Below are 26986 nucleotides of genomic sequence, written 5' to 3'. Positions count from 1 at the left end.
GCAGCTCCCACGCCACCGCCTCCTCGGCTCGGCCCGCCCCGTGCCCGCCCCTCCCGCACACTTTCCACAGGAAATGATTAACTCGAGCAGCCGGCGCGTTCCCATGGCAACCTGCTCTGACTGGTGGGGGGGTGCCGGTGGTGCGCGCGCATTCATTCGAAGGCTGGTGCTCACACGCACACCCGCACACCCGCACGCGCTGGTGCACGCGTGTGCACTCACCGTCGGGTGCATACATACCGGCACGTGTGCTGGTGCCTTCCTGAACACGCCCGTGCCCGCGACTACCAACACATGCCTGTCCACGTGCCCTCACACTCAGTGCACGGGAACACTTGGGCTTCCTCGTGCACACCCACCCCAGGCGGTACGTTTGTAACAATGCTACCCTCACACTAGTACACACAGCTCCAAAATCAAGAGTACAAAACTTTGTCCCACTGCAGCTGGTACGTGCACACACTTTGTTTCTCATATCCTCACTCTTGGATGGTTTCTTCCCATCCTAGCACACACACATATGCACTTGCTCCGGAAACTGCACATGTACAGGCGCACTCACACTGCTGTGCAAATACAAGCTCTCACCAGCTCCAGCACCCAGCTTAGGCAGGCTTCCTTCCCAGCCCCGGTGCTTCCTTGCCCCATCCCAGCAAAGGAACATCATCCAGGAACAGGGAAACTGCTGGGGTTTGTCCCGGTCAAACATGCCTTTAAGATCCAGCGAAAACACCTGGGAGCCTCGGGAAAGGCCTAGGGGAGAGCAGGGAGCCTGCCAGCCAAGAGGGACAGCTGACCGGAGGAGCCCTTCTGTTCTTTGTCTCTGAAACAGAGGCTGCATTTTATTCCAGCGTCAGCAGCAGTATGCCCCTCCAGGGTGCGGAAGGAGGAGAAAGAAGGCGCTCAGAAGCCAGCCCAGTGCAGGCTGATGCTACCGCAGATAACCAGAGAGGGTGGGTAGGGGGATGGCCCAAGAGGGGCAGGCCCGGGCTGGAGGTGGCCCCGTAGCTCTGTCAGGTCTGCCTCCTGCTGCTGCCCAGGCACTGGGCTGGCAGTCAAGAATCTGGACTGAGACAGAGCCAACTGCCTGGGCCTCAGGGCGTCCTGGAGGCCAGGCCAGGACAGTTGCAATTCTCCAGCTGGAACGGGGCTAGTGCGTGCTTTATTTTCCAAGATTCTTGAGAGAAGTCCTGATAGAGGGCAAATGTCACGCTCCTGGAATGGTTCCTTGGAGAGTTAGACTTCCCGCTGAGAACTGGGAGCGCCTTCCTGGTGGGAGGAAGGGCCTTGTTTTCACATTTGCGCTCTCTGAATTCCCTGCCCGCCCTCCAGACAGCAGCGGTCAGTGGGACTGCAAGGTTGGGTGGAGGAGAAACTTCTTTCTGACCAACTAACTCCCTTTAGTTGGTTGGGGTGTTGGGGGGCGTCTGTCTTTAAAGTTTCAGAATAAAACCAGAGGTCTTGTCTTACTTGAGGGTCAGTACACTGATATTAACAACAACAAAAAAAAAGATTTTTTTTTTAATATTTATTTATTTATTTTTTAGTTTTCGGCGGACACAACATCTTTGTTTGTATGTGGTGCTGAGGATTGAACCCGGGCCGCATGCATGCCAGGCGAGCGTGCTACCGCTTGAGCCACATCCCCAGCCAAAAAAAAAAAAAAAGATTTTAAATTAATAACATTTATTGTTCTTTTTTTCTCTGATTACAAAATAGATATTCATTGAGACCGTAATCCACCCATTGGACTTAAATGCTGCCAACACTTCACTACAGACATATTTTTTTTTTCCTGTGCACATAATAGATACCATTTATTCAAAGCCAAACACCGTGCCTGGCGCTGAGCTCTTTATAAACAAGATCCTATTCAACCCTGATCACCCTATGAGGTGGAGACCATCATATCCCCATTTTTTTCAAGAGAGGAAACTGAGCCTGAGAAAGTTCATTCATAGTGTGTGTCAGAGCTGAACCATGAGCTCAAGAGCCCTCGTGGACATAAGGAGGAGCTTATTAAGATCAAAGAACCAGGGCTGGGGCTACAGCTCAGGGGTGGAGTGCTTACCTGCCATGTGTGAGGCACTGAGTGGGATCCTCAGCACCACATTAAAATAAGTAAATAAAAAGGTATTGTGTCCATCAAAGCATCAGAAGGAAAAAAAGAAAATGGAGCCATTACGAGGATGCACTTCTGAAATTTTAGCAAAACTCTGGCTTAAAATGTAAAAACTAATTAAAGAATGCACCGAACTTGGACAGGTTGGAGCTCAGTGGCTTTGGCCTTGACCCTTCCTGTCCACCTTCTGTTAGAGGCATTGCTGTCTCAGGGAGGGGCAGACAAAATGCAGAGACCAGAACACTGCATACTCTCGTCTACCCTGTTCTCCAGACGCGAGTCAGCAGGGCCATCTTTATGCTCAAAGGGCCTGAAACCCTCCACATCTCACATCTCCATCAGAGAAGCAGCCAAGGGCCAGAGAGTTCTTTTCCCCAGAGGGAAGCAAGAAGAGGAATGAAAAACCAGACTGTGTTTGATCTGCCCCTCATGGCAAGCCAGAGTCCAGCACAGATAAGATGAACATGACTTTCCAGTTTTAACAATTTCACTTAAGATCCAATCACCCCCAGGCTTTGGCAAGTGCCTTCCTCCCTGCCCAGAAGGCCTCTCACCTTCACCTGCTTGCACCTGCCTCCACTCACCTTTATCTGACCAATTCCAGCCTGTCTTTCAAGTTTCTGAAAGCTTAGAGACCAGCCAGCACCCTTGACCCTCCCAGGCACCCAAGGCAGCCTCCCCACCCAGCAGTGCATTGGCCTTTTCCTACCCACGCCACCCCCTCCCTCAGCTGGGCCCTTTCCTGACATGGACAGGGAAAACCAGAGCACGGGGCACAGTGTCACATGCATGCCACCAAAGAAACTCTGGTCACGTAGAGTTCAGAGGCAAACAGGATGCACGGAATGGATCTGAACAGACCATTCCCACGTGAACTAATGACACTTCCTACCAAAAGGAAGGGAGAAAAGGGTCCTTAGGCAATTATTTCAGCATGGCCAGTTAGGAACACCCTGTGGCTACAAAGGGTGCTTATCCTTTCGTGATCCTGAGTGAGACTTTATTTTTTCCTTGGAGATGGGACTCCCTATGTTGTCCAATTTGGCCTCTAACTCCTGGGTTCAAGCAATCCTCCTGTTTCAGCCTCTCAATTAACTTGGACCGCAGCCCCATGCCACTGTGTTCAGCTAATAGTTTCTTAACCTGAGAGCACATTCTGTAGTTAAGAGTCCCATATTAAGGGCCAGGTGGCAGTGGCGCAGCCAGTAATTCCTGCAACTTGGGAGGCTGAGGCAGGAGGATCACAAGTTCAAGGCTAGCCTCAGCAACTTAGCAAGATCCTTGCCTCTAAATAAATAAATTAATTAAAATGCCCCTAGGTTCAATCCCCAGTACAAAAAAGAAAAAAGTCCATATCAAGTAATCCTGACTCCATCAACTGCTAGTTAGAACCTGTGTCTTCCAATAGCCCTGAACTGTCCATCAAGAACACCCAAGAAACACCTGGAGAAGACACCATGGAGGTCAGAGCCACTTGCACTCAGCTTCACAAGCACTAAGTTTGATTGCCAGCTTTGCCCTCCCCAGCTCCAGGGCTCTGAGCCTTTTTGGAGGACAGACCCTAACCTCACATCTGCTAGCTTTCAGGAAGCTGTCCTTCTCAGGATGTGAAGGGGCAGGGGTCTTTAGAAGAACACAAGTTCCTCTAGCCCTTGTCTGCTGCAGACTTTTCTTGCAGGCACTGGGGACTCGGTGGATATTTGGACAAATTACACCTTGCACCTTTCTCTCCCCGTCCCCTTCCTGCTCTGAGCTCCCTCCTTTCTAAAAGGTATATTAACTGGAAACAATTCTTCCATTTTCAGAAGTCCCTGCAGGAAGTCAAAGCAATCCTCCCCCAATCAAACCACCTTGCCCCAGACAGTGGCTGCCTTTCTGCATTTCCCCAGGGGCTGGACTTAACAGAGCTGCCCCTACTCTCAGATGAGGGGAACCCAAAACCTATTTATACCAGGAGGAGGAATTTGGCAGAGATTCTTTCCCTGGGCACCCGGAGGGGGAAAGCAAACAGAAGCTTTTTTTTTTTTTTCCCCTTTATCATTTCCTGTAGTTAAAAAAAAAAACACGAGAGGAATGCAAACATGCAGGAGATAATGTATTTAAGCACCAGGTAATAAAAAGATTTAGCAAGAATGGCCAGGGGAGCCGCACAGCCAGATAAGCCCCGCCCCCTGTCCCTGCCCCTGCCACGCCCCCGAACCGACTCAGTCTTGACGACCGTCCAAAGCTGCCCGCCTCTGCGCTGGATCTGCAGGGCTTCGCTTCCTGTCCCTAACTCTGTCCTACCCCTCATCTAAGCCGATGCCCCTTTCCCTCGGTCCCCATTTTCTCGTTCTTTTCTCCCCATCTGGGTTTTCTCTGTTTTGCTGTGCTGGGGATGGGATCTAGCCCTCCCCCACCCCATGCTAGGAAAGTTGGCTTTTTGGTTTTTGTTTTGGGTTTTTTTTTGTTGTTGTTGTTCTGTTTCGTTTTGGTTTGGTTTTAGAGAGGAACTAACTACATTGCCCATTGTGATCTCAAACTCCCGGGCTCAAGGGATCCTCCTATGTCAGCTTTCCGAGTAGCTGGGAGCCCAGGCATGTGCCATCATGTCCACAAAAGACCAAAATGGGTTTTTCTGCACCAATGAATTAGAAACCAACAAAAGAAAAAGCCCCCAGATCTCACTACCTTAACTTAAAGGCATCGGACCAGATTTTCTTTCGGGTAACTGATCTTGGGCAGACATGCTTCTACAGTTAAAAGAGGTGGTAGGAAGCATCAGTTGCCAGGTGTGGGGACACATACCTGTATTCCTCAGCTCAGGAGGCTAAGGCTGAGTCAGGGGGATCGAAAGTTCAAGGGCAGTCTCAGTGATTTAGCAAGACCATAAGGAATTTAGCGAGACCCTGTCTCTCTATAAAAAATAAAAAGGGCTGGGGATGCAGCTTAGTGGTAGAGTGCCTCCATGGTTCAATTTCAATTTCCACATACACCCCAAAAAGGGCGGGGTGAGAAAACAATGGTTATTACTGGGCTTGGGGTCAGGTTGTGGGCTTGAACCTGGTTCAGCTGCTTCCTCAGTGCCTGGTTTCCTCCCATGAACTTGGGGCTACGAGGAGTGCCTAATCCACTGGGTTGCTGTGACATAATTTAGAGTAAGCATGAAACACTCTTATCATCTGGCATTCGATGACTTTTTCAAGAACACAAGCTGCAGTTGGTGAAAAGCAGATTAGACAGAGTTTTCTACTCTGGCCAGGCCTGGTGGCTCATGCCTGTCACCCAGCAGCTTGGGAAGCTGAGGCAGGAGAATTCAAAGTCCAAAGCCAGACTCTTAGCGACTTAGTGAGGCCCTAAGCAACTTAGAGTGACCCTGTTTCAAAATTTAAAAAAAATAAAAGTTGGGGTTGTGGCTCAGTGGTAAAGCACCCTGGTTCAATTCCCAGTACAAAAAAAAAAAAAAAAGAAATTTCTACTGTGCCTATTCTCACTTTATATCCCATAATAAGTACTGTCTGCATTGCTTTTTCCTCCTTAGGCCTGCTCTTTTCTGCAGACCCCAGGCTGAGGCTGGGACCCCATGCAGCACTGGGGTCCTATTGAACAGTCCCTGTTTTACATGGCCGCATAATATTCCACTGAGTGGCTCTTCCTGACTGAGCTGACCCTGCCACAGGCTTACAGTTAAACAGCTTCCACTTTTGCACTTTATAAACAGCATTGCCACCTCCTCCCCCACAAAACACACACTGCACAAGTCCATGCACTCCCTGGGGGGGAGGGGAGGGAGCTGAAGGTCTGTCAATTTCACAAAATCTTTCTGAACAGAGTCGGAGCGTTTTTGTTTTCATTTTCTATGTTGCCAGATTGCCCTGGGAAGGGCTGTACCCAATTTACACCGTCCTTGGCCGCATGTTTGCATGAGAACGACTTTCCATGCTGAGTTACAGCTTTCCTCTGGGATCTGGAATCCAGGCCCTGGCTGGCTCTCCTGCGAGGCACATACGGAGATGCCTAAGTGACGGCTGTCAAGAGAGGGGAGTGGCTGGCTCTGCCTGGGAGCATTTGTCAGCTGAGTGGGGCCAGGTGGGGTCCTGCCTGCTCTTAAGCCCCCAGCTACTTCCCAGGTGGGTCCCCCCACCCTGCTGTCAACCCCTGGGAGGATCGTCCACTGTGCTCCGACATCATTTCTGCTCTCCCCCGTCCAGGCCCTGGATGCTGGCATCTGGCAATAAGTGAATCAGTCACTGCTGGAAAGAAAATCCCTGAGAGGTGGGGTCAGGGGAGTCCCCAGGCCAGGGAAGCCCAGAGCTCTGAGAAAACCACAGCCCAGCCCCCACCACCCCCTCGCCTCTCAGCACTGTCCCTGCCCTTCCACTGTGGCGTGGGTGGCCCGGGCCAGCACCATGGTAGCCAGGCTGGGCCGGCCTCCTGGCCTCCTGCTCTGGGAGTGGCCCGTGTTTGCAGATGGCAACGGAAGTTTTGACGCTGATGATCCACCAGCCACCCACGGCTCTCCCTCTCCTGGTTCTTAGTCATTCTCACAAGGCTCAACCTCCCGGCCACCCCACGGACGTCACAGCATCCAGGTGACAGGGAAGAAGGGAGCAGGATCGCTGTGGCTTCGGTGGCTTCCCGGAAAGGGGAGGGTAAGGAAGGGTTGAACTTCCAGCCACCCAAACAACCAGAATGTGCAGGGCCTCGAACACCAGGGTGGGGAGGCCACTTGTGTGTCGAGCACGGGGCGGACTCTTCACCGGCATGTGGCCACACCACGTGTGGCTGGCATCGTTCCCGTTTTAAAGGTGGAGAAACTGAGGTTCTGCATTACGAGCAGGGCCAGGGAGGCCCACGACTGAGTGGGGAGCCACTCTGGAGGGCAGCCGGGAGTGCTGGATGTGACAGGGCCGCTGTGTCCTGGGACAGAGTTCTTCTCTGTCCCCTCGAGCCCCTCCCTGGGTAATTGAGCAGGGTGGGCTATTTGCAGCACTTCAGCCTGGAGGAAGTGAGCAGGCCACTCGGAAGGGACGACTAGCTCCGGGGAGGAGGCCACAAGAGAGGAGATCTGCAGAGGCTGGCCTCAGCCACCTTGGGAGTCGGGCCCGTCCCCAGTCATCCCCTGTAGCACCCGCACTCCAGAGCCGCAGAGAGGTGTTCACGTGAGGCCACCCAAGTAACAGGTCCTGGGGTCGGTGGCCCCTGGTCTCCTCAGAACTGAAGGGCAGGTGCTTGTGGGGCTGGAGGAGTGGCTGGAAGGTGTGGGAAAATGGGCGAAGCCAGAGCAGGTGAGACCCTGCGAATCAGAGCCAGGTGCTGCTCAGCCGAGGGCCTGGGACCCCCGGGCTGGCCAGGGCCTGCCCAGTTGCCCCCCTGAACCGTCGGCCTCTACCCTGAGCCAGAGGCACAAGTAAGTGCGGGGCATCCACAATGAGGGCAAAATAGACCAGTAAGAGGCAGGAGCTCATTCCACTCCTGCTGCTAGGGCCACTTGGGCTGAGAGAGGAGGGTCCCAGCTTCCTGCCAACCTCCCCAGCAGGCGTCCAGGAACCCCGCCACCAGGCCTCTCCTCCACCCAGGAGTGTCCGCCCCACCCCGCCTCCTGGGCAGGTGGCACCAGATGGCCCCATCCTAGGTGAACCCAGGGGGTTCACTCCAGCCACCTCCTGGAGACCGAGTGCCACAGGCAGTCATTCAGGTTCCACCCTGCGCCCAAGTGAGCCTGCAGCCTGGGCCCGTCCATGCCCAGGACCCTCCTGCAGCAGCACTGCCCACCGGGTGGGTTCTGCCTCCTCACGAAGAGACCCAGGGACCATGGAGCTCAGGGCGGCTGCAGACCCACAGCCGGAGACTGGACTGAATGCTCCCAGGGTGGTGGCCACAGGGTGCCCAGCAGAGGCAGTGGGGGTTTGGGCTGCCTCAGCCCCCAGCTGTGAGACAGGCTGGCCCCAGTCCAGTTCTTACCCCTGACCACACTGCCTCTCGGGGTAGTCAGGGGTCCGTGTCCCACAGGTCACTCCTGAGCATGCGTCCAAGGCTTGTCACCACCTGCCTGCAGCCACCCTGCATGGCCTTCCTAACATTCGCCCTCCTCAGGACACCCTCTCGCAGAGCCTTGAATTCACCACGTTCCCACCTGCTGTCCTTGTGCCCGTGGTTACCTTCATGACGACAGCCCAGGCACCTTGAGACCCACCACTTCTGTGGGGCCTTCCTGACACTGCCCCATCAGAAGTCCTCAGGATCACTTACCCTCCCCGTAGCTCACTAGCACTTGAAGGGTGAAAAATGTTGGGAACATGTTAGTCTTCTCAATTCAGACTCCCATGCTATGTGACTTTGGGTAAGGCATTTAACCTTGTTGTACTACATTGTCCACATAGGTACTATTTATTGAGCACTTACTATGTGCCAATGACAAGGTACCTAGTACTTTGTGTGCATGATCACATTTACTCAGACACAGCCATTACCTGTTTCCCAGCTACTTGGGGGACCGAGACAGGTGGATCACACGTTTGAGGTCAGCCAGAGCAATTTAGATAGATCCCGTCTCAAAATAAAAAATAAAAAGGGCTGGGTATGGTACAGCACCCTTGAGTTCAGTCCCCAGTACCAGGAGAGAAAAAATAAACAGAAAAAAACAGCTGCCACCATTATGGTCATTTGCTCTTGTTTCTGTCTCCCACCCAGTGTAGCGACGAGCAGACACTGAAGCTCCATTACAGGTAGGTATGGACTTGAGTGGGAGGGGCTGGGACAGGAAGGAGTTCCAGAGTCACCGCCCTGCACATGCCCCAGAATGCTCCGGGGCAGTCCTGTCCTGGCTGGGGCAATACCGTCAGAGCCTACTGCTGACAGACAGTGGTGGCAGGGGACCTGGAGGTGACCTACTCTCACTTCTCCCATCGACCCTGTCATCACCCATAGAAAACAGACTGTCCCAGCCAGGCCTGCAGTGGGCAGAGCCCCGCAGCAGACAGGCTGACCCCGAAACCAAGTTCCATGGCCCTGGGAGGCGGACTGGAAGCAGCATTTGTGCAGTTGGTGACCAGCGTGGATTCTGGGTTGTTTTTGCCAGTTCAAGGCCACAGGGACAGATGCCCTGCCTCCCTGTGTGCCAGCCCGCCCCAGTATTTTCGAGAATACCTGGCCCCTCCAGACATCTCCCAGAAGCCCCAGGGGCTGTTTTCAAGGTTCTTTGCCATCACCTCCAACCTAGCTGAGCAGGGTCCACATCCCACCTTGCCCGCCCCCTCTACCAGGATGCCCTCCGGGATGCCAAGACCAGCCTGAGCCCCGCTGAGCATCCTGCACCGCACTGCACTCGGGTGGGGCAGAAGAGGGGAGTCAGGTCCCCTCCCTCCATCCTGCCCCGCCACAGCTCATCCAAATTCTTGTGGCATCTCCGAGTTCTTCTTTCTCATCACAAAATCCCAACCACCCCGGACGCGTCTCCTTGCACTTCCCCTACCGCAGGCACACATTCAGTGCCCGGCACCTGGAGCGAACCTGTGCCCCCGCGTGGGCCCCGGTGACCAATTGTGCACGGACTGGCCAGGCTATCCCTGCTGCAAATGGACGACGACACCCCTGCACCTCAGCTGGGGTGAAGCGTTCGGGAGCCCTGACCCTTTTCTCCCCCGAGGTCCCCTCCATCCTGATGTAAACCGGTGGCTGTGACCAGGCACCCACAGGAAAGGGGGCGCCAAGCCCTCCTCCCCACGGATCTGAGCCATTGGATCAGATACTTGTAGATGTTGGAGGAATGCACCTGAGATGTTGGGGAGAAGGGAGGAGAGGGAGCCCCCATTCTTCATAAGTCCTTAAAACGCTCCCCTTCATAGATGGGAAAATGGAGCCCTAAAAGAAGATCAGTCCAAAGAAAGTGCCAAAACCAGGTACTCCGAGCCGAGGAGCGTGGAAGGAACCCACCATGACACCCCTCGGCCTAGCCCAGAAGGGGTGACCATCCCAGAGGAGGTCGGGAAATGGAGCCAGGTCTTTGGCCCTCCCAGGTCTTGGGCTGCCAGGGGCCCAGGCCTCCCTCCCTCCCTCCCTCCCTCTTGAGGGCCCTGGGAGACCCACTTTGGGTCTCTGAGCAGGAGCTGGGCAGAGAATCGAGGGTTTTGGCCGCCACAGGGGAAACCTGGGCTCAGAACTGCCGCGTGAGTCATGCCTACCCGGGGAGCAGCTGACGCTCCGTCTGGGCCTTACAAAACCACAACAGGCTGCCGAGTGACAGCCGGCTGCCCGAGTGTCGAGGAATGCTGTTGCCAGACAGGTTTCCGAGGCCCCTGCGAGCGGGCTCCAAAGAGCAGGCCTGGGCTGCTGCCACGCAGGCGGCAGGCACAGGCCAACCCGCCCCTCCTCACCGCAAGGACCCCTCAACCTCAACATAGCCCCCTGCCAGGAGTCCCTGAAGCCAGCCACCACTCCTAGGGCAGCCACCGCTTCCAAGCCAGCACTAAGTGAAGACTGTGACTTGGGGCAGCCACCCCCCCAAGCAAGAGTGGGGGCCAGGAAGGTTGAAGGGCTCCCCACTCCTGACAAGTCTGCCATCACCGCAGACCTCCCTGCACCATAAAAAAGTTCCTACTAAAAATGGTAACAGCCGTGACACTGACAAGCCCTCACACAGCGCTCACTGTGGCCATGCCCGGAATTGCAGCACTGAGCACTTTTGCTGCGTGTGTATTAGTTTCACTGTGGCTGCTGTAACAAAATGACCACAAACTGGATGTAAGCTTAAAACAACAGAAATGTCAGCGGGTGCTATGATACACACTTGCAATCCCAGCTACTCAGGAGGCTGAGGCAGGAAGATTGCCTAGATCCAGGATATATTTGTGTTGGTTTTTATTTTTGTTTTTGTGCTGGGATTGAACTCGGTGGCACTCTACCGCTGAACTACATCTCCAATCCTCCCCCTCCCCCCAACACTTTTACATTTTATTTTGAGACAGGGTCTTGCTAAGTTGCCAAGGCTGGCCTTGAACTTGTGATCCTCTTGCTTCAGCCTTCTGAGTCATTGGGATTACAGGTGGGCTCCATGGTGCCCATCTGATTAACAGGGCTTGTCCCCCCCAGGTCCAGCACACTCCACAAGGGGATCTAACGGAAACACCTTCTGAGGCCTTCTGAGCTGGCAGAGGCTATCTGCCTGGTGTGATCTATGGCACTGTTGTGTTTCCTGATAACACCCAGCTCGGCTTCACCTGCCAAGCTCATAAAAGGTACGTAAAGCTGCGGCTTGGTTGACCTCACCAGGTACCAGCGCCATCCTGACTGTCTTTCCCAGCTGCGGGGCCAGCTGTGTGAGTGGTTACGGGGTGGAGAAAATCCAGCTCAAGAATCCACAAGTTCTTACCGCGGAGCTGAGCAGGGGCTCGGGGAAGACAGCACGGGCCGGTGGGCACTGTTCTCAGGGCTCCCAATGCAGCAGCTGCCCAGTCCTCAGCCCTGGGTTGGCCAGGCCCCGGGCAGAACCCAGCATTTTCTCACTTAATTCTCACAAGGGCCCCACTAACAAGGTGACATCCATTTTTCCAGATAAGGAAGCTCATTCTGCTGGCTGGAAGCCAAACCAGAACTTGGTCCCAGCTCTGCCTGGGCCTTGGTCTATAACAAGGGCACTCGTGGAGGGCGGGAGGCCCCTGGATGGGGAGCACCTTAGAGGATGGAAGACTCGAATGGGGCCGAGGGAGGACAGGGCTGAGGATCAGGAGACTAGGGCACATGATGTGGCCCAGGCAGGAAGGGGGGACCACCTGTCTGGACGCTGCCACTGGCAGCCACAGTCTTAATATGCAAAGAGACTGCGTTGCCTTCCAATTTGAAAAGCCTGCATGGCTTTCCATGAAGCTGATGACAGAATCCAAAATCCTTCTATGATCAACAAGGCCCTGCAAGGACAGCCAGCAGTCTCCCCCTCAGCTCAGCTCCAGCCACACCGGTCCCTTCCTGCTCCCCAGACATGCCACTGGGCCTTTGCACTTGCTGTTCCCTGTGCCTGCAGTGCCCTTCCCTCAGCTCCACAGCATCGCAGCTCAGGGGTCCCCTCCTCAGAGTAGCCTTAGGGTGGGTGGCCCCCATTACTCTCCATCTTACCTCCCCACTTTGTTATCTTCCTCCTACTCACTTCCACCTGCAATAATCTGTGTATGGACCACCTGTTCCTTAATTGTCCTTGTCCCATGAAGGTGAGGACTTGCTCTTGTTCCTGGTGACCTCAGCACCCCTCACTGTGACGCACACATAGCAGGTCCTCAGCAGATAGTCACTGAATGAATAAATGGACGAATTCAATAGAGAATGCAGAGTCACAGACAGATGGCAGACAGACACTGGGACCCTGGGCTGGCGGGAGGAGGTGGAGAGGGGAGTGGCCTGGGAGAGCAGGGGGCAGCTGGGCCAAGCCTGGAGGACTTCCTGGAGGAGAGTGACCCAACCCTGTGAGGGGATGCCTGGCTCTGGCTGCAGCACTGACCGGGGCAGAGCCCCTTAGTCCACATCGTCCTGCCCAGCCCATAATTGCAACCTGGGTTAGGAGGCAGAGGTTTCAAAGTGAATCTTCACCCTGTGATTCTCTGTGCCCATTTGCTGGACTTCTCCATGGTTCTGAGGCTAACTGCCCCTTGCCTCTTGCAGGCCTGGGGAAAGCAAAAGGCCAGCCCTGTGTCTCCAGGTGCCTGCGGGGGGCAGGGGTGTCCTGAAGGGTAGGGGAGGGCTAAGGGCCCCGAGGACAATTGGTAGGCCTGAGAGTTCCAGAAGTAGACAGGAACTAAATCACCAAGAAATTCTCTAAATCACCAAGAAATTCTCTAAATCACCAAGAAGTTCTTCAGGGCACCAGAGCCCAGGGGTTCAGAAAATGTGCTCTGGGGTTGACATCAGGGCCACTTCTCAGTGGCCAAGCAACCTCAGGCTAGCCCCTTGACCTCTCTGGACTTGCACAGAAAGAAGATAAGCCCACACTTGTCCTGCAAAGGATTGCTGGAGGATGAATGAGCCAAGGCACACAGGAGGCGCTCAATACATGCAGCACTTCTTAGGGGCCGGTTATGTGCCCGAGTACTGTGGGAGGCACCTTCATTCTGAGAAATAGTGGCCTGGCCTCTTCAGAAGTGTCAATGTCATGAAACACACAGAAGCCCTCAGGGACTGCTCCAGATGGAAGGAGGCTGAAGAGAGACAAGTGCACACAAAACCTGAGTGTGAGCTTCTGTTTGCCTCAGAGGACACTCTTGGGACGACTGGCAAATCCCCGTGTGGACTGACAGTGCGATGGTCATGGGGTTTTGACATTCATTTCCTGATTCTGATGGTTGCACACTGGTTATCAGAGAGAACGTCTTGCTTTTAGGGACACACACTGACAGATCTGAGGGGAGCGAGGCAGGTCTGTGTCCTCTTGAATAGTTCAGGGGAAGAAAAAATGTTAACATGAAAGTAGTCACCGGTTAACGCTCGGGAAAAAGTTAAAAGAAATGGTGGAGGAGGGTATTTGGGAATTCTTTGTATTATTTTTGCAACTTTTCTGTAATTATAAAAGTCGAGAGAGAGAGAGAGAGAGAGAGAGAGAGAGAGAGAGAGAGAGAATATGAAAAATAGAGGAAATGCATGACCCCTCTCTTGAAAGGTCACAGAGACCTGGCAGGAGGGCATATCTTTCTGGTGGCGGGCCTCCAGCAAAGGTGACCATTAACCTCTGACGTGATGCTACAAGTGGAAAATCCCACACCTGACCTCATGTGACGAGTCACAGAGTGTAGATGCGCTAAAAATGTCAAAATTGCTCAGGAGTCTGAGACTGCAGGATTGCAAGTTCAAGGTCAGTCTGGGCAATTTAAAGAGACCCTGTCTCAAAATAAAAAATACAAAGGGCTGGGGATGTAGCTCAGTGGCGGAGCACCCCTGAGTTCAATCCCTAACATTGCAAAATAAAAAAAAAATAAGGAAATAAATAAATGTCATTCATACATACACACACATATGTATGCCTACATGTATACACACACACACACACACACACAATTACCTTTAAGCCATGTGTATAAGGTATATCTGAAGCAAAAGAATTTCCTGTTTGGTTAACCTCTCTAAAAGATCTCATTATATATATGCAAATATTCTAGAATCTCCCCAAACTCTGAAATGTGAAACACTCTGATCCCACAACACTCTGGTTGAAGGGATCCTCAACCTGCAGATGAATGCAGCAGGTGCCTAATGAACCTCCAGTGCCCCACGTGAGTGAGTCTCTCTGCTGTGGGGGCGGGGATGGTGTCACCAGGGCTACACCCTCGGTCAGGGCCATGGCAAGTACGTAGGCCAAGGATAGACTGGACACCAAGAGCTGGGCCAGCAACTTCCTGACAAAATAAGGTGTTCCCTGCAAACTAACAAGGTCCCAGGTGGCCAGGAGGCCCTTGGCTGAGGTGACCCGAGGCCCCGTGGGTGGAATGAGGCAGGCAGAAGGGGAGGCCAGCGCTGTCCAGGCCCTCGGGCAAATAGCTAACCTGCATCTGCAGCCCACTGGGCCCTGGCTGCAGCGGGACCCCACCCCAAGGATGAATGAACAGTGACGGTGGCCAAGGAATGTGGCCTACAGCGCAGAGCAACGCAGCCCAGCCCGGCCTAGCCCAGTCTGCCTGGCAGGTTGTGGCCCAGCCCCTGCGGGCCACCTCAGGCTGCTGGGCCTCACGGATGACCTCCTGGGGCCTCCCCTCCTGTGACCTGTCCAGGGGCGAGCGTCACAGCTGAGTGGGTGGAGAGGCGCTGCCTTCAGTCCCATGACTCACCATCCGCTTCTCTCCCCTCCAGACGCAGGGTGTCAGGGCTACAGCAAGGCTTGTCCCCAGCCTGGAAGGACTCCCAGGAGGGAAAGTGGGGCTTGCACTCGAGCTTTGGGCTCCATTCATGAAAGCCGAGAAGCGTGTGATTACCAGAGGACACGAGCTCGCCTACGACAAGCTGCTAAACCCCAGGAGCAGGACGCCACTCCACTTAACACCCGCGGCTGCCGCGGGGCCAGCAGTGACTCAGGCCCTGACCTCGGCTGCCTGCTTAATTTAGAGCAGTGGCAGCTGCCCCCCTCCCAAAACTAGCTGCCCTGTTCAGCCTCGGTCCTGCCACTCACGGGCCTCTGAGCTCCGGCACTTTGGAAATCCAGTGGGCACAGGGCTCTGGGAGGTGTTCTCCACCCAAGTTCAAGTTCAAGTAGTACCAGCTTTGGTGGGAAGTCACTCTCCTCCTCCCACTCACCTCTGGCCTCCATCGCCTCCTCTGAGACTATCACAGCCACCAGGCCCAGGGATCCCTCCCAGGCACAGTCCCCATTTATAAGTTGACACTAAAAAGTTTCACAGCACTTCATTTCCACACTTAACCCTCAGGAGCCTCCGCGTCCCACATACAGACACCTTGGTTTCCTCCCTCCTTGTTTTTTTCTTTGCAGTGCTAGGGTTGAACCCAGGGCTTCATACATGCCGGGCAAACCCTCTACCACTGAGCCATATCCCCTACCCTCCTTTATTTTTATTTTGAGACAGGGTCTCACTAAGTGGCCCAAGCTGGCCTCGAACTTTCAATCCTCCCGCTGCAACCTCCCAAGCCGCTGAGATTACAGGCAGGCACTATCACTTCCAGTGGCTGTGCTTCTTTCAAAGAGTGAACTTCTCCAGCTGATTTCACCAGTTCCCTTGACACGGATAATTGAGTTATTTCGAGTCCCTTGCAACCACAATGCTTCTCGGGACATCCAGGCACCTGGATCTCTGTTCTCATGTGTAGCAGGTATTCCTAGGAGTGGAACTGCTGGCATTACCATGTTGGTGTTTGTGCTGGGGTTTGAACCCAGGGCCTTGTGCTTGCTAAGCAGCTACTCTGCCACTGAGCTCCACCCAGCCCCAGCAGAGGAACATTTTAAATTTTAGTTAGGAACAACCACGCCTTTGAGAATTGAATGAAAAATAAGAACTGCGCCTATGTGATTATTTTGCATTCAATGTCTGGATGGAGGCTCACAGACTCCACATTAAGAAGTCTTAGAAGGGCCAGGAGTGGTAGTGCACGCCTGTAATCCCAGGGGTTAGGGAGACTGAGGCAGAAAGATTGCAAGTTCAAAGCCACTTAGGGAGGCCCTAAGCAAGTTAGCAAGACCCTGTCTCAAAATTAAAAATAAAAAGGGCTGGGGATGTGGCTCAGTGCTTAAGCACCCCTGTGTCCAATCCCTGGTACCCCCATATCCCCCCGCAAAAAAGTCTTGGAAGCGAGAACTAGAACTTGTACAGGAAAATTGTGTCCAGCCTCTGCTCCTGCGAGGGCGTTTGACTCGGTCCCTCCACAGGAAGCCAGCCTGTTCTGCTGTCACCGCTGGAGGAGATGCAGTTCCGTGCTGATTCCAGAAGTCAGATTCTTTGTCACGCTCCACTGCCAGGGCACATACCTCTCATAGATGGCCTCGGGCTCCCAGGATGTGGCTGTCGCTGTCCGGCAGAAGTGCCAGGCCAGGGTTGCTCCTCCTCAGGGCGCTGGGGTGTGGGGTCCTGGGGCCCTGGTGGCCCCTGCGCAGCTGCCATCTCGGGACTATGAAACCGGACCCTGCTCAGGGAAGGCTCCGGGGCTCACACGCTCGTCAGCCGTTAATATTTCAGCAGCCACCAAGGACTCAGGTTAACAGACGCCACTTCAGGAAAGCACCGGGCCAAACACGGACCCCGTCATCTTCCTCTTGGGGTCCACGTGAGACTGCAGGATTCCACCAGGGAAGGCTAACTGGACATGCAGCCCGCGGCGGTCAGCCTGGGGCCAGCAGGCTCAGGTGTGACCTCGGTGCCCTTGGGAGCCAGGAGCTTCCCTTGGCCATGGGCCACATCCTAGTGACCAGCTGGCTCTGTGTCCACCATGAAGACGTCGCAAGGGCTCTGGCTGACCATCCGCTGGGCCGTTCACCTGATGGTGCCTCACTCAGCACAGTTTCCACAAATCTGGAGCCAAAGAGCGGCCCCAGCCTGGCACGGTGGAGACACTGGGCACCTGTGACCCTTCCCACTTCCTTCCCCTCTAAGTTCCTGGAGCTCAAACTCTCTCGGCGCCTCACACTGCCCGTGTGACACATCACAGAGGTCTTCAAGACCACGGCCTCCCTGGTGGTGTGACCATTTCCAGAAGCAGTGGTGTCATCTGCCTGGGCTTCAGCAACCATGAGGCACTGGGTGGAAACTCCCCTGGGCCCTTCCAGTGAGCAGAAACCATGTCTAGAGAACATTCTAGAAAACATGTGTCTCTGACGCTCTGCAGAGGAAGGGACTGAGAACTCCCATTTCTGGAATTCCATGTCAGTTCTAGAAGGTTCTACCTTGAAGACTGAAGCCATTTTCCCATGTGTGACTCATACCAAGAAAAAATAAAAATAAAACCGAGCTTCGACTTCGAGGATCACGACATCCCAGAAGCCCCTGGAGCATCTGGGAGGAGCAACCCCTTGTTTCACCCAACAACACCCGGAGACAAGTTCTGTGTGTGAAACCGTTTTCAGATGAGGAAATTGAGGTATGGAAAGGCCAAACACTTGCCCAAGTTCCCCCGCCGGTGAGCAGCAGGCCCAGGACTTGCTACTCAAGGAGCCGCCCACTTTGGGAGGCTGAGCAGCCTCCCTGAGCAGCCTCCCCAAGGAACAATGGATAGAGAAGCAGCCCCACACTCCTCCTCCTGACGAGTGCCTGTCACACAGTGCTTCACCCATGTCACCTGGTGTCACCTGCCCCCTGAGGTGGCTAGCATGATGATGTCCCTCTCCCAGGCGAGGAAGCCAACCAGCAGCAACCTGCCCAGAGAGTCAGCCGCAGAGCAGGGACTGGCCTAGGGCTGTGCCATCTCTCTGGGCAGCGCACGTGGCGGCCCGTGTGCAGACAGCCCTGAGAAAATGGAGTGAGCCAGTCAGGCCAAGGAGGCGGCGTGGGCTGTGGGAGAGAGCAGGGGCCAAAGCTTGCCTCTGCCTTCACCAAGATCTGCTCTTCATGGTCTAGCGAGGTGGCACCTGGGCAGGGCCCCTGGCGCTGGGCTGGGGTCTGAGCCTGGCTTCTGGCCCCAGCTCTGCCCTGACAGGTCCAGTCTCTCTGCAGGCCTGGGCAGAGCCCCGAGGACCCTCTGCCCTGATTGTGAGGCAGGAGCAGGAAGCAGGGTGACAGCACCGACTGCTGCCCACAGTGTCCTTTCAGTAAGTGCCTGAGGAGCAGCCCACTCCCGGGAGGCACTCACCCCTCCCCAAACTAGCCCCTCCACACACAGCACCCCCAGCCCCCGCAGAGGGCAGGGACGGCGGTACCACTGCTGGAGTACCAGCTAGACACCAGGAGTGACAGGCTGCCTCTGTGCTGGCCACTTGCCATGGATTCAAGCAGACACTGTCACTGTACCCATTTTACACACGAGAAGACTGAAGCTCCGAAAGTCAACTTGCTCAAGGTCACCACCGACCAAACACAAGGCCAGCTGACCCCAGTGGGCACAGTGCCTCGGGCCCACAGCGCTTTGAGGGGCCCAGGAAAATGGTTTAACTTCACTCACATCAAAAGAGGAAAAAACGAACTTTTAAAGTAAAGACAATGCTTTCAGATATAACACTAATATATTCACCTTTATACCAATACAGCAGCAAAATATAGTTAACATTATTTTTTTCTCTTTTAGTAAAGAAAGGGATTGACAAAGGCCAAAGTGCCCGGGTTTGTGGAAGTCACCACATACTCACAGGCAGAACTTGAACTCAGAGCTGTTCCCTTCAAAGGTCCTGTCTGTCAAAGAATCCTCCAGTGTCCTCCCAGCCTCTAAGGGGGACAAGCTGGGGGAGCTGAAGAGTCTACCCGTGTCCCTGGGAGCGTCACAGCCAGACACCCAGCTGGCCACAATCCCAAGTGGGCAAGCTGGCCGGGCTCGATTCCTGGCCTTCCAAGAAGCTGCTGGAGCAGAGAGACATTTCAGGAGACTCCTTCATGGAGAGAAGGCAAAGAACAAAGAGAGCCGGGGTAGGTGCTCACTCCTAAGCCGGAACACATAGACAAGAATGATAAAGATTATCTGGAAGAACATTCCAACTTTTCTTCTTCACTTGAAAGAAAACAGGAGGCAGCCTCCACCATGGGAATTCTGCCTATGAAAGTCCAGGAATAGCCCAAGGAGACAAAGAGTGCTGGCTTTGAGGGTACCCAGACCTGGGTTGAGTCCATACTCGGCTATTTAGTTTGCTATGTGGCCTTGAAAAAGTTGCTTGACCTTTCTGATTCCATTTTCCCTTTTGTAACATGGGAATAATAGCAACCCCAACCCCCATAGGGGGTTGTAGTGAGAATTGGCTGAAATTTAAAAATTTCTATATAGTAAAGCCCTTGCAAGGACTAAAAAAAAACCAAAAGAATATTCACTTATTTGTTGGGGAAAGAAAAAAAAAAAACAACCTGATTTGGACAACCCTAGGGCCTTGAGCAATTATGCCGTGGCCTTGCCTAAGACATTGATAAATCTGTGCAGTAACTAGGGTCACACCGAGGGGTCGACCTCTTTCTCCCTCCAGGTCTTTGAGGGGAGTTTAGAGATGAGGTAGTGATCTTGCTAATAAAAGAGGTGACTTGCCTCCAATTAAGGCGTCACCAGAGTCAGAAATGCATCAGCTGGGTGACTTGGTGATTCATGCCACTCTTGCGCCTTCCAAGTCCAGGATTGCTCAACCCACGGCAGAAACCGTGAAATGAGAGCAAAGGCCTGAGTAACAACCAGGTGAGGGTCCCGCACAGGTGAGCAGCCATCGGTCTAGCAGGAGGGCCAGTCCCCCGGGAGGCTCAGGGCTACAGTTAGAATCACACCAGGAGGAGGAACCCCCAGAGCTCTTGGCTAGACAGCCTCCCCCGAGAACTGCACCTCCCTCCTGCAACCTGGGTCCCAGAGCAGCACATTTCAAACTGCGCGTGCGCAGGCACAGCCTGGGATGCCAGTAACACTCGGCTTCAGACTGAGCGGGTCTGGGATTCTCCTTCCCTTTCCTCCCCTCCTGCCCGTCCCCTCCCTTCCCCTCTGCTCCCCTTTCATCTCCTTTCCTAGGGCCTTGCCAAGTTGCTGAGGCTGGCTTTGAACTTGTGATTCTCCTGCCTCAGAATCCCGAGCTGCTGGGATTACAGGCGTGCCCCAGAATTCATCTGGACTGAATTCTGCATTTCTGACACACTCTGGGCTGGTGCTTCAGAGCATTAAGGACCCTGACTCTCCTCCTGGCCCCGTGACCTCTTGGGCTGTCCTCCACCAGGAACCTGGCTCAGCTTTACTCCGAAACATGGGATCCGAGGACCCAACTGCACTGCTAAAAACTGGATCCCTTGGGATCTCTGTTATTTGTGGGGATGCAGGGATAAAAAATGGATTCAACAGCATGGCTGGCACATACTGTGATCTCCATTACTTGGGGGGCCAAGGTAGAAGGATGGCAAGTTCAAGGCCAGTCTGGGCAACTTAGCAAACCCCTTGTCGCAAGATAAAAATGAAAAGGGCTGGGGACATAGCTGAGTGGCAGAGCAACTGCCTAGCACACGCAAGGTCCTGTATTTCATCTACAGTGTGTGTATGTACACACGCATGTAGCAGGATAATTTATTGAAAAGTTAAATTTCTTTTCATCTCAACATACCTGCTCTACATACTCTGTTCAGGCAAGTAGCAAGACCCCTTGATGTCTGCCCTCAACCCCGGTGCTGGGGACTGGATCCAGGGGTGCTCTTACCACTGAGTTACATCCCCAGCCTTTTTATTTTTTTGACACAGGATCTCACAAAATTTCCAAAGCTAGCCTTAAACTTGTGATCCTTCTGCGTCGCTGGAATGACAGGCGTGCACCACCGTGCGTGGCCTCTGGATGCCTTCTTGCCCAAGGCTCTCTAAATTACAACTAAGTACAGAAATCAGACAATTCCTTTTAAAAACAGAAGGCTCCAGATAAAGCCGGGCCCTCTCCCAACACCCCTGCTCCTAGTTGCTAAGGTTTTTTTTTTTTTTAATTTTGCAGGGCTGGGAATTAGACCCAGGGCCTTGTGCGTGGCAGGCAAGCACTTTACCACTGAGCCACACCCGGCCCCAGAAAGCTGTTTTAAAAGAGGGATTTCTGCAGAATCATCTTGGACTGGGTCTTCCTTTTACAAAAATATAAGCCCAGGGGCCCAGGAAGGCAGAAGGAAAGGGGCTCCCATTTTCCATCCTGTTGCAGGGCATGACTGGGGTACGGGGGAGCAGTAAGGATATAAAGGGGGCCTTCCTTCAGCCTCCCCATCAACGCCACCAGGTCCTGATTAGAACAGAGCATGGCCACGGCATGCTGGAGAGGCAGACCCCAGCTCTCTAGGGGACGTTCCCACCCCCAGGGGCGGCCCTTCACTGGGGAGCAGGGGTATGTATCCCACTGGACCAACCCAAAGGCTAAAACCAAGGAGGGGCTTCCAGGCAGTACCTGGGATTCGGCCCCAAGCATGCCCCACCTGGCAGGGGCCCCCAGAAGTTGGGTCACCTGTGGTGTCAGCATCAGGGACATGACATGGACATGGAAAGGCAGAGCCCGTGCCCCTGATTCTGAATGAGTTCTCCGTCCTGGTGTTACCTGGGAAGGGAAGGGCCTTCAAATGACTGAAAAGGAACTTAGGGCCACACCTCCCCAGGGGAATTTGGGGTGAGCCCCAGGAAGAATCAGCTGCAAATTCTAAAGTGCTCTTATATCTACTGTGTCAGTCATGGCTTCTGCAGAATCGGAGTGCGGGTGTGTCAGCAGGGCACACCCGTTCTGAATGGAACCCAAAGGTATCCACTAACGCTATTCCATATTAGAAATGCATTCACCTATCAGAGATTGAACCCAGGGGTGCTTAACCACAGAGCCACATCCCCAGCCCTTTTATTACTTTGAGGCAGGGCCTTGCTAAGTTGCTTAGGGTCTCACTAAGTTGCTGAGGCTGGCTTTGAACTTGAATCCTCCTGCCTCAGCTTCCTGAGTCTCTGGGGTTACAGGCATCTGCCATTGCGCCTGGCATATACCATTTTATTTTTAAAGTAATACACATACTATGGTTTTGGAACACGTTATCAACCTGTTTCATCCAAAAAAAAAAAATTGCTAAAGGTCACCATCTGTGGAAACATCCTGTGCTGCTTCCTTGAGGAGCCACCCTTGATCTTAACTGTTCTAGGGTTAGGGACCACGAGTTTGTCCCTAAGCAGGCTGTGCTCCCTGGCTTTTTTTTTAAACATTAAGAAAAAATTATTGCAAAGGTTATATACATTCTAGAGTTCATTCATTATTCAGTAGAATATGCACTTTGATCCTTTTTTTTTTTATTCAAGTGATAAAATTCAGAACTGTCTCAGATAAAAATACCTTTGGGTTCCATTCAGAACGGGTGTGCCCTGCTGGTCTCACCACCGCGCTCAGATTCTGCAGAAGCCGTGACGGATGAGCAAGGCTCCCGCCTCTGCTGTGACTGCCACCCAAGTCCTTCCCCACAGGGGCGGATCTGGGAAACCATGGGAGATACCTGGATGTGATTGTAAAATTCAGGAGGAAAAAAAAAAGCAATAAAAAACTTCACGCACTTTCCTCTTTGCCAAGGTTGGCTGACTCCCCAGAGGCCCCTCCGCCCAGTGAGTAAGAATGAGAAGGATTTCTTCTTTGTTCTAGGGATAGTCATAAGAGATGCTGCTTCTTCCCCGAAGGGGTTTCAAGGATATTTTAGGAGTTGTGATAGGTGATGTCATTAAAAAAAAAAAAAGCAGTATTTTTTGTTGTTGTTGTTTGTTTTCTAGTGCTGGGGATTGAACCCAGGACCTGAGAACGCTAAGTATATATGCACACTACCATCTAAGCTATGCCCCCCACCCCACTTTTTATTTAAGACAGTTTAGGGTTGGGGGTGCCTGGGTTCGACTCCCAGCATGACAAAGAAGTAAATAAAAAACACCAAAATCAAATCAGCCCATTTATCAACAAGGAGAAAAAAAATGAATGTGTATTTATAGTCTCCCAGCCTGCTCTGAAATTCAAAGCTGGAAAGCGTTTCAAAAAGCAGCGTAGACACGAGTATGGAAAGTGAAAACACACGCGCCAGCACCGTCTATGGTGGTCCATTCAATCTCCATAACAACCTGCGGGGAAACTCTACTCATTAGCCTTGTTTCTAGAACCTGAAGAGCTGAGTGGTTTTCCAGAGTTTGGGGCCTAACAAAACTCCAGGTCTCCAGGCCCTTGCTCCTGACTCAGGATGTGCTGACTCCCTGGGGAACAGCCACTGTCCTGAACCTGACCTGCAGATCACTCTCTTGGGGGGCAACTCAAAGGCTGGTGCCGTTTTCTGGCTGATCTTCGTCAGAGCCCATGGTAGAGCTAACAGCAGGATTCTTCTCTTGATAAAGAGAAACCCTCGGCCAGGCACAGTGGCACACTCTTGTAATCCCAGCAGCTTGGGAGGCTGAAGCAGGAGGATTGGGAGTTCAAAGCCAGCCTCAGCAATTTAGGGAGGCTCTAAGCAACTTAGAAAGACCCTGTCTCTAAATAAAAGTATAAAAAAGGGCTAGGGATGTGGCTCTGTGGTTAAGTGCCCCTGGATCCAATCCAATCCCTTGTGCCAAAAAAAGATAGAGGAAAAAAAAAAAGTCTGTTTCAAGAAGACGCCCAGCTCATCGAATATCAAGGAAGGAAATAATGGCAGAGGTGTTTGGGGCTCAGGTTGAACCGTCCCTTTATCTCATTGAGGCACCCTAAAAATATACATAAAGAAAATAAAAATGTATATTCTTGACCCCAAATAATTCTTCTGGCTTTCATCCCCGCCCTTTAAAGATGCATCATTGATTCTATTAGTCTTAGAAACCAACCAACATGTATCTCGTGTGTGTGTGTGTGTGTGTGTGTGTGTGTGTGTGTTCAAAGGGCAACAGAACTGGGGTGAAAACCAACTGAGGAACTCAATCAACCCAATAGAAAAAAACAACACAACTTTGAAAACGTAGCCGCAAACATGAGATCGGGTTGCCATAGCAACCGCTTAATTGACATTTTCCTTTTTGTAGTGTTTGTTCTGGGGAGGTAGGTGCAGACATGTGTCCCCAGGGTTGTGCAAGTATGAGGGTACCCGGCTTTCCCCATCAGGGTTCATCACTGGGGGCTGGTACTGCTCCCAGACCAGGCCCTGGGAATCCGGGTCTTGCGCATGGAGAACCCTCTGTGTCAGGACCCGTGGCCACAAGAACCACATCACCATGTAAAGAAATGATATTTCTGAACTTGTTCAGGGCATGGCCAGGAGGCTAAGGATCAGGATGCAGAGTGACGGTGGCAGACCCCAGAGCAGTGACACCAGGTGGGCTGTTCCCCACTGGCTTGCTGAGCCAGGTGACATGGAGGGGCAGAGGAGAGAGGAGGCAGCACAGCCCAGTTTCAATCCATCAAGAAAGCAGGACCCCCTTTTATCTTCTCAAAGCACAGTCATTTTCTGCACCAAACCATATGCCAGCAAAGCTGTCGTCAAAATAGACAAAGAACAGGAAGACAGGCCAGGAGTGGCTGTGCCAGCCTCAGCGATGGAGGACAGAGTGACCCTTGGATTTACCTGCAGGAGTGACTGACTGTGGCTTCAGCCACTGACCTCCCCCACGCAGCCTCTGAGATGCAGAATTCCTGAGCCGCACAGCAATGAGAGGCAGCCCTGGCTCAGTCCCTGCAGCCACGTGGCTTGTGACAACGATGTATGCAGAATACTAAACATGACCCTGGGAGCTCCTGACACGGCCACCTGGCTGCAGCCCTGCCTGTTCTCGTCTGTTTAATGCGGGCCTGTCACCAAACACACGTGGTCAAGCCGGTGTCCAGAAACCACGGCTCTGCGCTGGCAGATAGGAGTCGTCAGCAAATTATTTTTGCCGGGACAAGAAAATCGGTAGGTGGAAAATATTGCCTTTGTGATTTCCCCATGCCCAAAGAACGGGATGGAATCGCAGCTTGCATTTTTGAAAAGGCAAAACGCTCCCCAGAAGCCCACTGGAGTTCCACCTTACCAGAGCTTCGCTGTCTCCGTTTCGTCACAGGCCTGACTGTGTTACCTTTGTTTCCTGGACCCCTCCTGCCTCTAAGAGTCACTGCAAATCTCATTGTATAAAAATCTGGAGCATCTGTGTGTTGTGTAAATCAGACCCCAAAAAGGCACCACCAGGAGCAGGTGCATGAGATTCTGGGTGGAAGGAGGATTTGAACAAAATGACCCTTAGGATATGGGGGGAAGGCCTCCTTGCCTCCTGGCCTCCTGGACCTCTTCCTACAAACTGAGAATAACATTCTGGGAGGGAACCCTTATTTGGGTGGTGGTATTACTCCCCCCAGATACTAAAGATGATGGTAGATGACACGCTTAGCATCTGTGGTACCCTGGATTAACTCCCCAGCAGCCCCCCAACCCAAGTAAAAAAAAAATCAAAGACCATTTGTAAATGTCTCTGTCACTAAAGTGCCCCCTCCAAATACATTTGGAGACCCCACCCATTATGATTCCCTTTATTTTAGATTTTATTGAAATTTATCTTACAACACTTTCTGTGACTCGAGAATACAGACGTTTTGACTGACATTATTATCCAGTGATTGTACTGGAATGTCATAACTGTCAAGCTTATTTACTCAGACTTGCTCAGATCTAGGTTTTAGATTATTTTCCCCCCAATATCTAATATTTCATCATTCTTGGGCAACTCCTAAAAGCCAGTTTATGGTTTCTCCACTATTTTAAGCATTTTTTTCCTTCGCCATCTTTTCCCACTGATGACTCTGATGTGGAGAGCACCCACATCAGACCCAGGGAGGAGCTACACCCCTCCTGCAGCTCCCGGTTATGTTAGGATGACCTCCTTGGATTGGAGGTCCCTTCCCCCACCTTATCCTCTCCAGGCATCCCCGTCCCTGTCCCTGGTGCAGGAAATGGCCTCAGCTGCTCAGATCAAAAACCTAGGAGAATTCTCATTCCTCCTCCAGGCCACACCCCAGCTGTTAGCAGGTCCAGTGGGCCCCATGAACAAGACAGATGTCACCCTCACCTTCTAGCAGGCTCTCGCTTGGGCCCCTCAGGCCTTTCTGCCACCTGGTCAGAGGAGACAACTTAAACCATGTCACTGTCTTCCATTTCTCCTTCAACAAATATTTGTGCACCTCCTCTGGCTAGCACTGCCCTAGCGGGAGCATGACCTTGTGCTCTCTTTGAGGCAAGGACGGTGGACAAAATTAAAGGGTGAAATGCAGAGTGTGGTTGGGGGTACATTGTAAGAGCTGCAGGCTAAAATACTCGGGGAAGGGGGATGTGAAGTGGCGGGTGCCTGAATTTCTTTCTGCTATTTAAACAGGGAGTTGTGATTTCAGGGAGGGTGGCCAGGGAAGGCCTTGCTGGAAGGGGCGTTTGGGACCCAAAGGAGGTGGGAGAGCACCCACATCAGACCCAGGGAGGAGCTACAACCCTCCTGCAGCTCCGCGTTATGTTAGGGTAAAGTCTGAGCCCCTTACCATGCTCCATGAGGTCCGCTATTGGGTCTGCAGAGGTAGCCTGTCCACAGGCCTCTAGAATGTACTTTCAGTCCCAGCCTTTCGGTGCTCTTGGGGTGTCACCAGACCAGTTCTCTCCCATTTAAGTGTCTTTGCTGGGATTGTTTCTTCTCTGGGCCACCCACTTCCCATAACACACAGCCCGAGCTCAGTGGTCCCTTCTTCTCAAAGCTGGCTTCTGTCTACTCTGTGCTTAAAAATGTCACTTCCTCAGAGAGGCCTTCCCGGACCACTCCCACCTTCTTTTTGTGTCATAATCTCCTCACAGCCCCTTC

General features: G+C 52.9%; 1 protein-coding gene and 1 long non-coding RNA gene across 9 annotated transcripts in view; one reads left to right on the top strand and one right to left on the bottom strand.

The window, feature by feature from the left end:
- LOC125612959 overlaps positions 1 to 14004 on the top strand; it is a 17830-nt gene extending 3826 nt beyond the window's left edge. For 2 of the 6 annotated variants that reach the window (XR_007343447.1, XR_007343449.1), the window contains exons 3-4: positions 5971 to 8829; positions 11192 to 11337. This is a non-coding gene — a long non-coding RNA (uncharacterized LOC125612959). Of the gene's footprint in view, positions 1 to 5970; positions 8830 to 11191; positions 11338 to 11371 lie in introns of those variants that run through there. The other 4 variants (XR_007343451.1, XR_007343452.1, XR_007343448.1 and 1 more) reach the window with 4 other exon arrangements.
- Kifc3 (kinesin family member C3) overlaps positions 1 to 26986 on the bottom strand; it is a 74157-nt gene that overhangs the window by 34966 nt on the left and 12205 nt on the right. The window contains exon 1 of one of the 3 annotated variants that reach the window (XM_048792112.1): positions 26673 to 26935. The exons of 1 other annotated variant lie outside the window; for it this stretch is intronic. In XM_048792112.1, the coding sequence (XP_048648069.1) occupies positions 26673 to 26675 (3 nt within the window). In that variant the 5' untranslated portion in view covers positions 26676 to 26935. Of the gene's footprint in view, positions 1 to 588; positions 806 to 26672; positions 26936 to 26986 lie in introns of those variants that run through there. One more of the 3 variants, XM_048792111.1, reaches the window with a different exon arrangement.

Source organism: Marmota marmota, unplaced genomic scaffold (assembly GCF_001458135.2).
Source record: "Marmota marmota marmota unplaced genomic scaffold, marMar, whole genome shotgun sequence".
In the NCBI taxonomy this organism is placed as follows: Eukaryota; Metazoa; Chordata; class Mammalia; order Rodentia; family Sciuridae; genus Marmota; species Marmota marmota.
The sequence above is the reverse complement of the archived record's forward strand: the minus strand, read 5'-3'. Positions and strand labels throughout refer to the sequence as shown.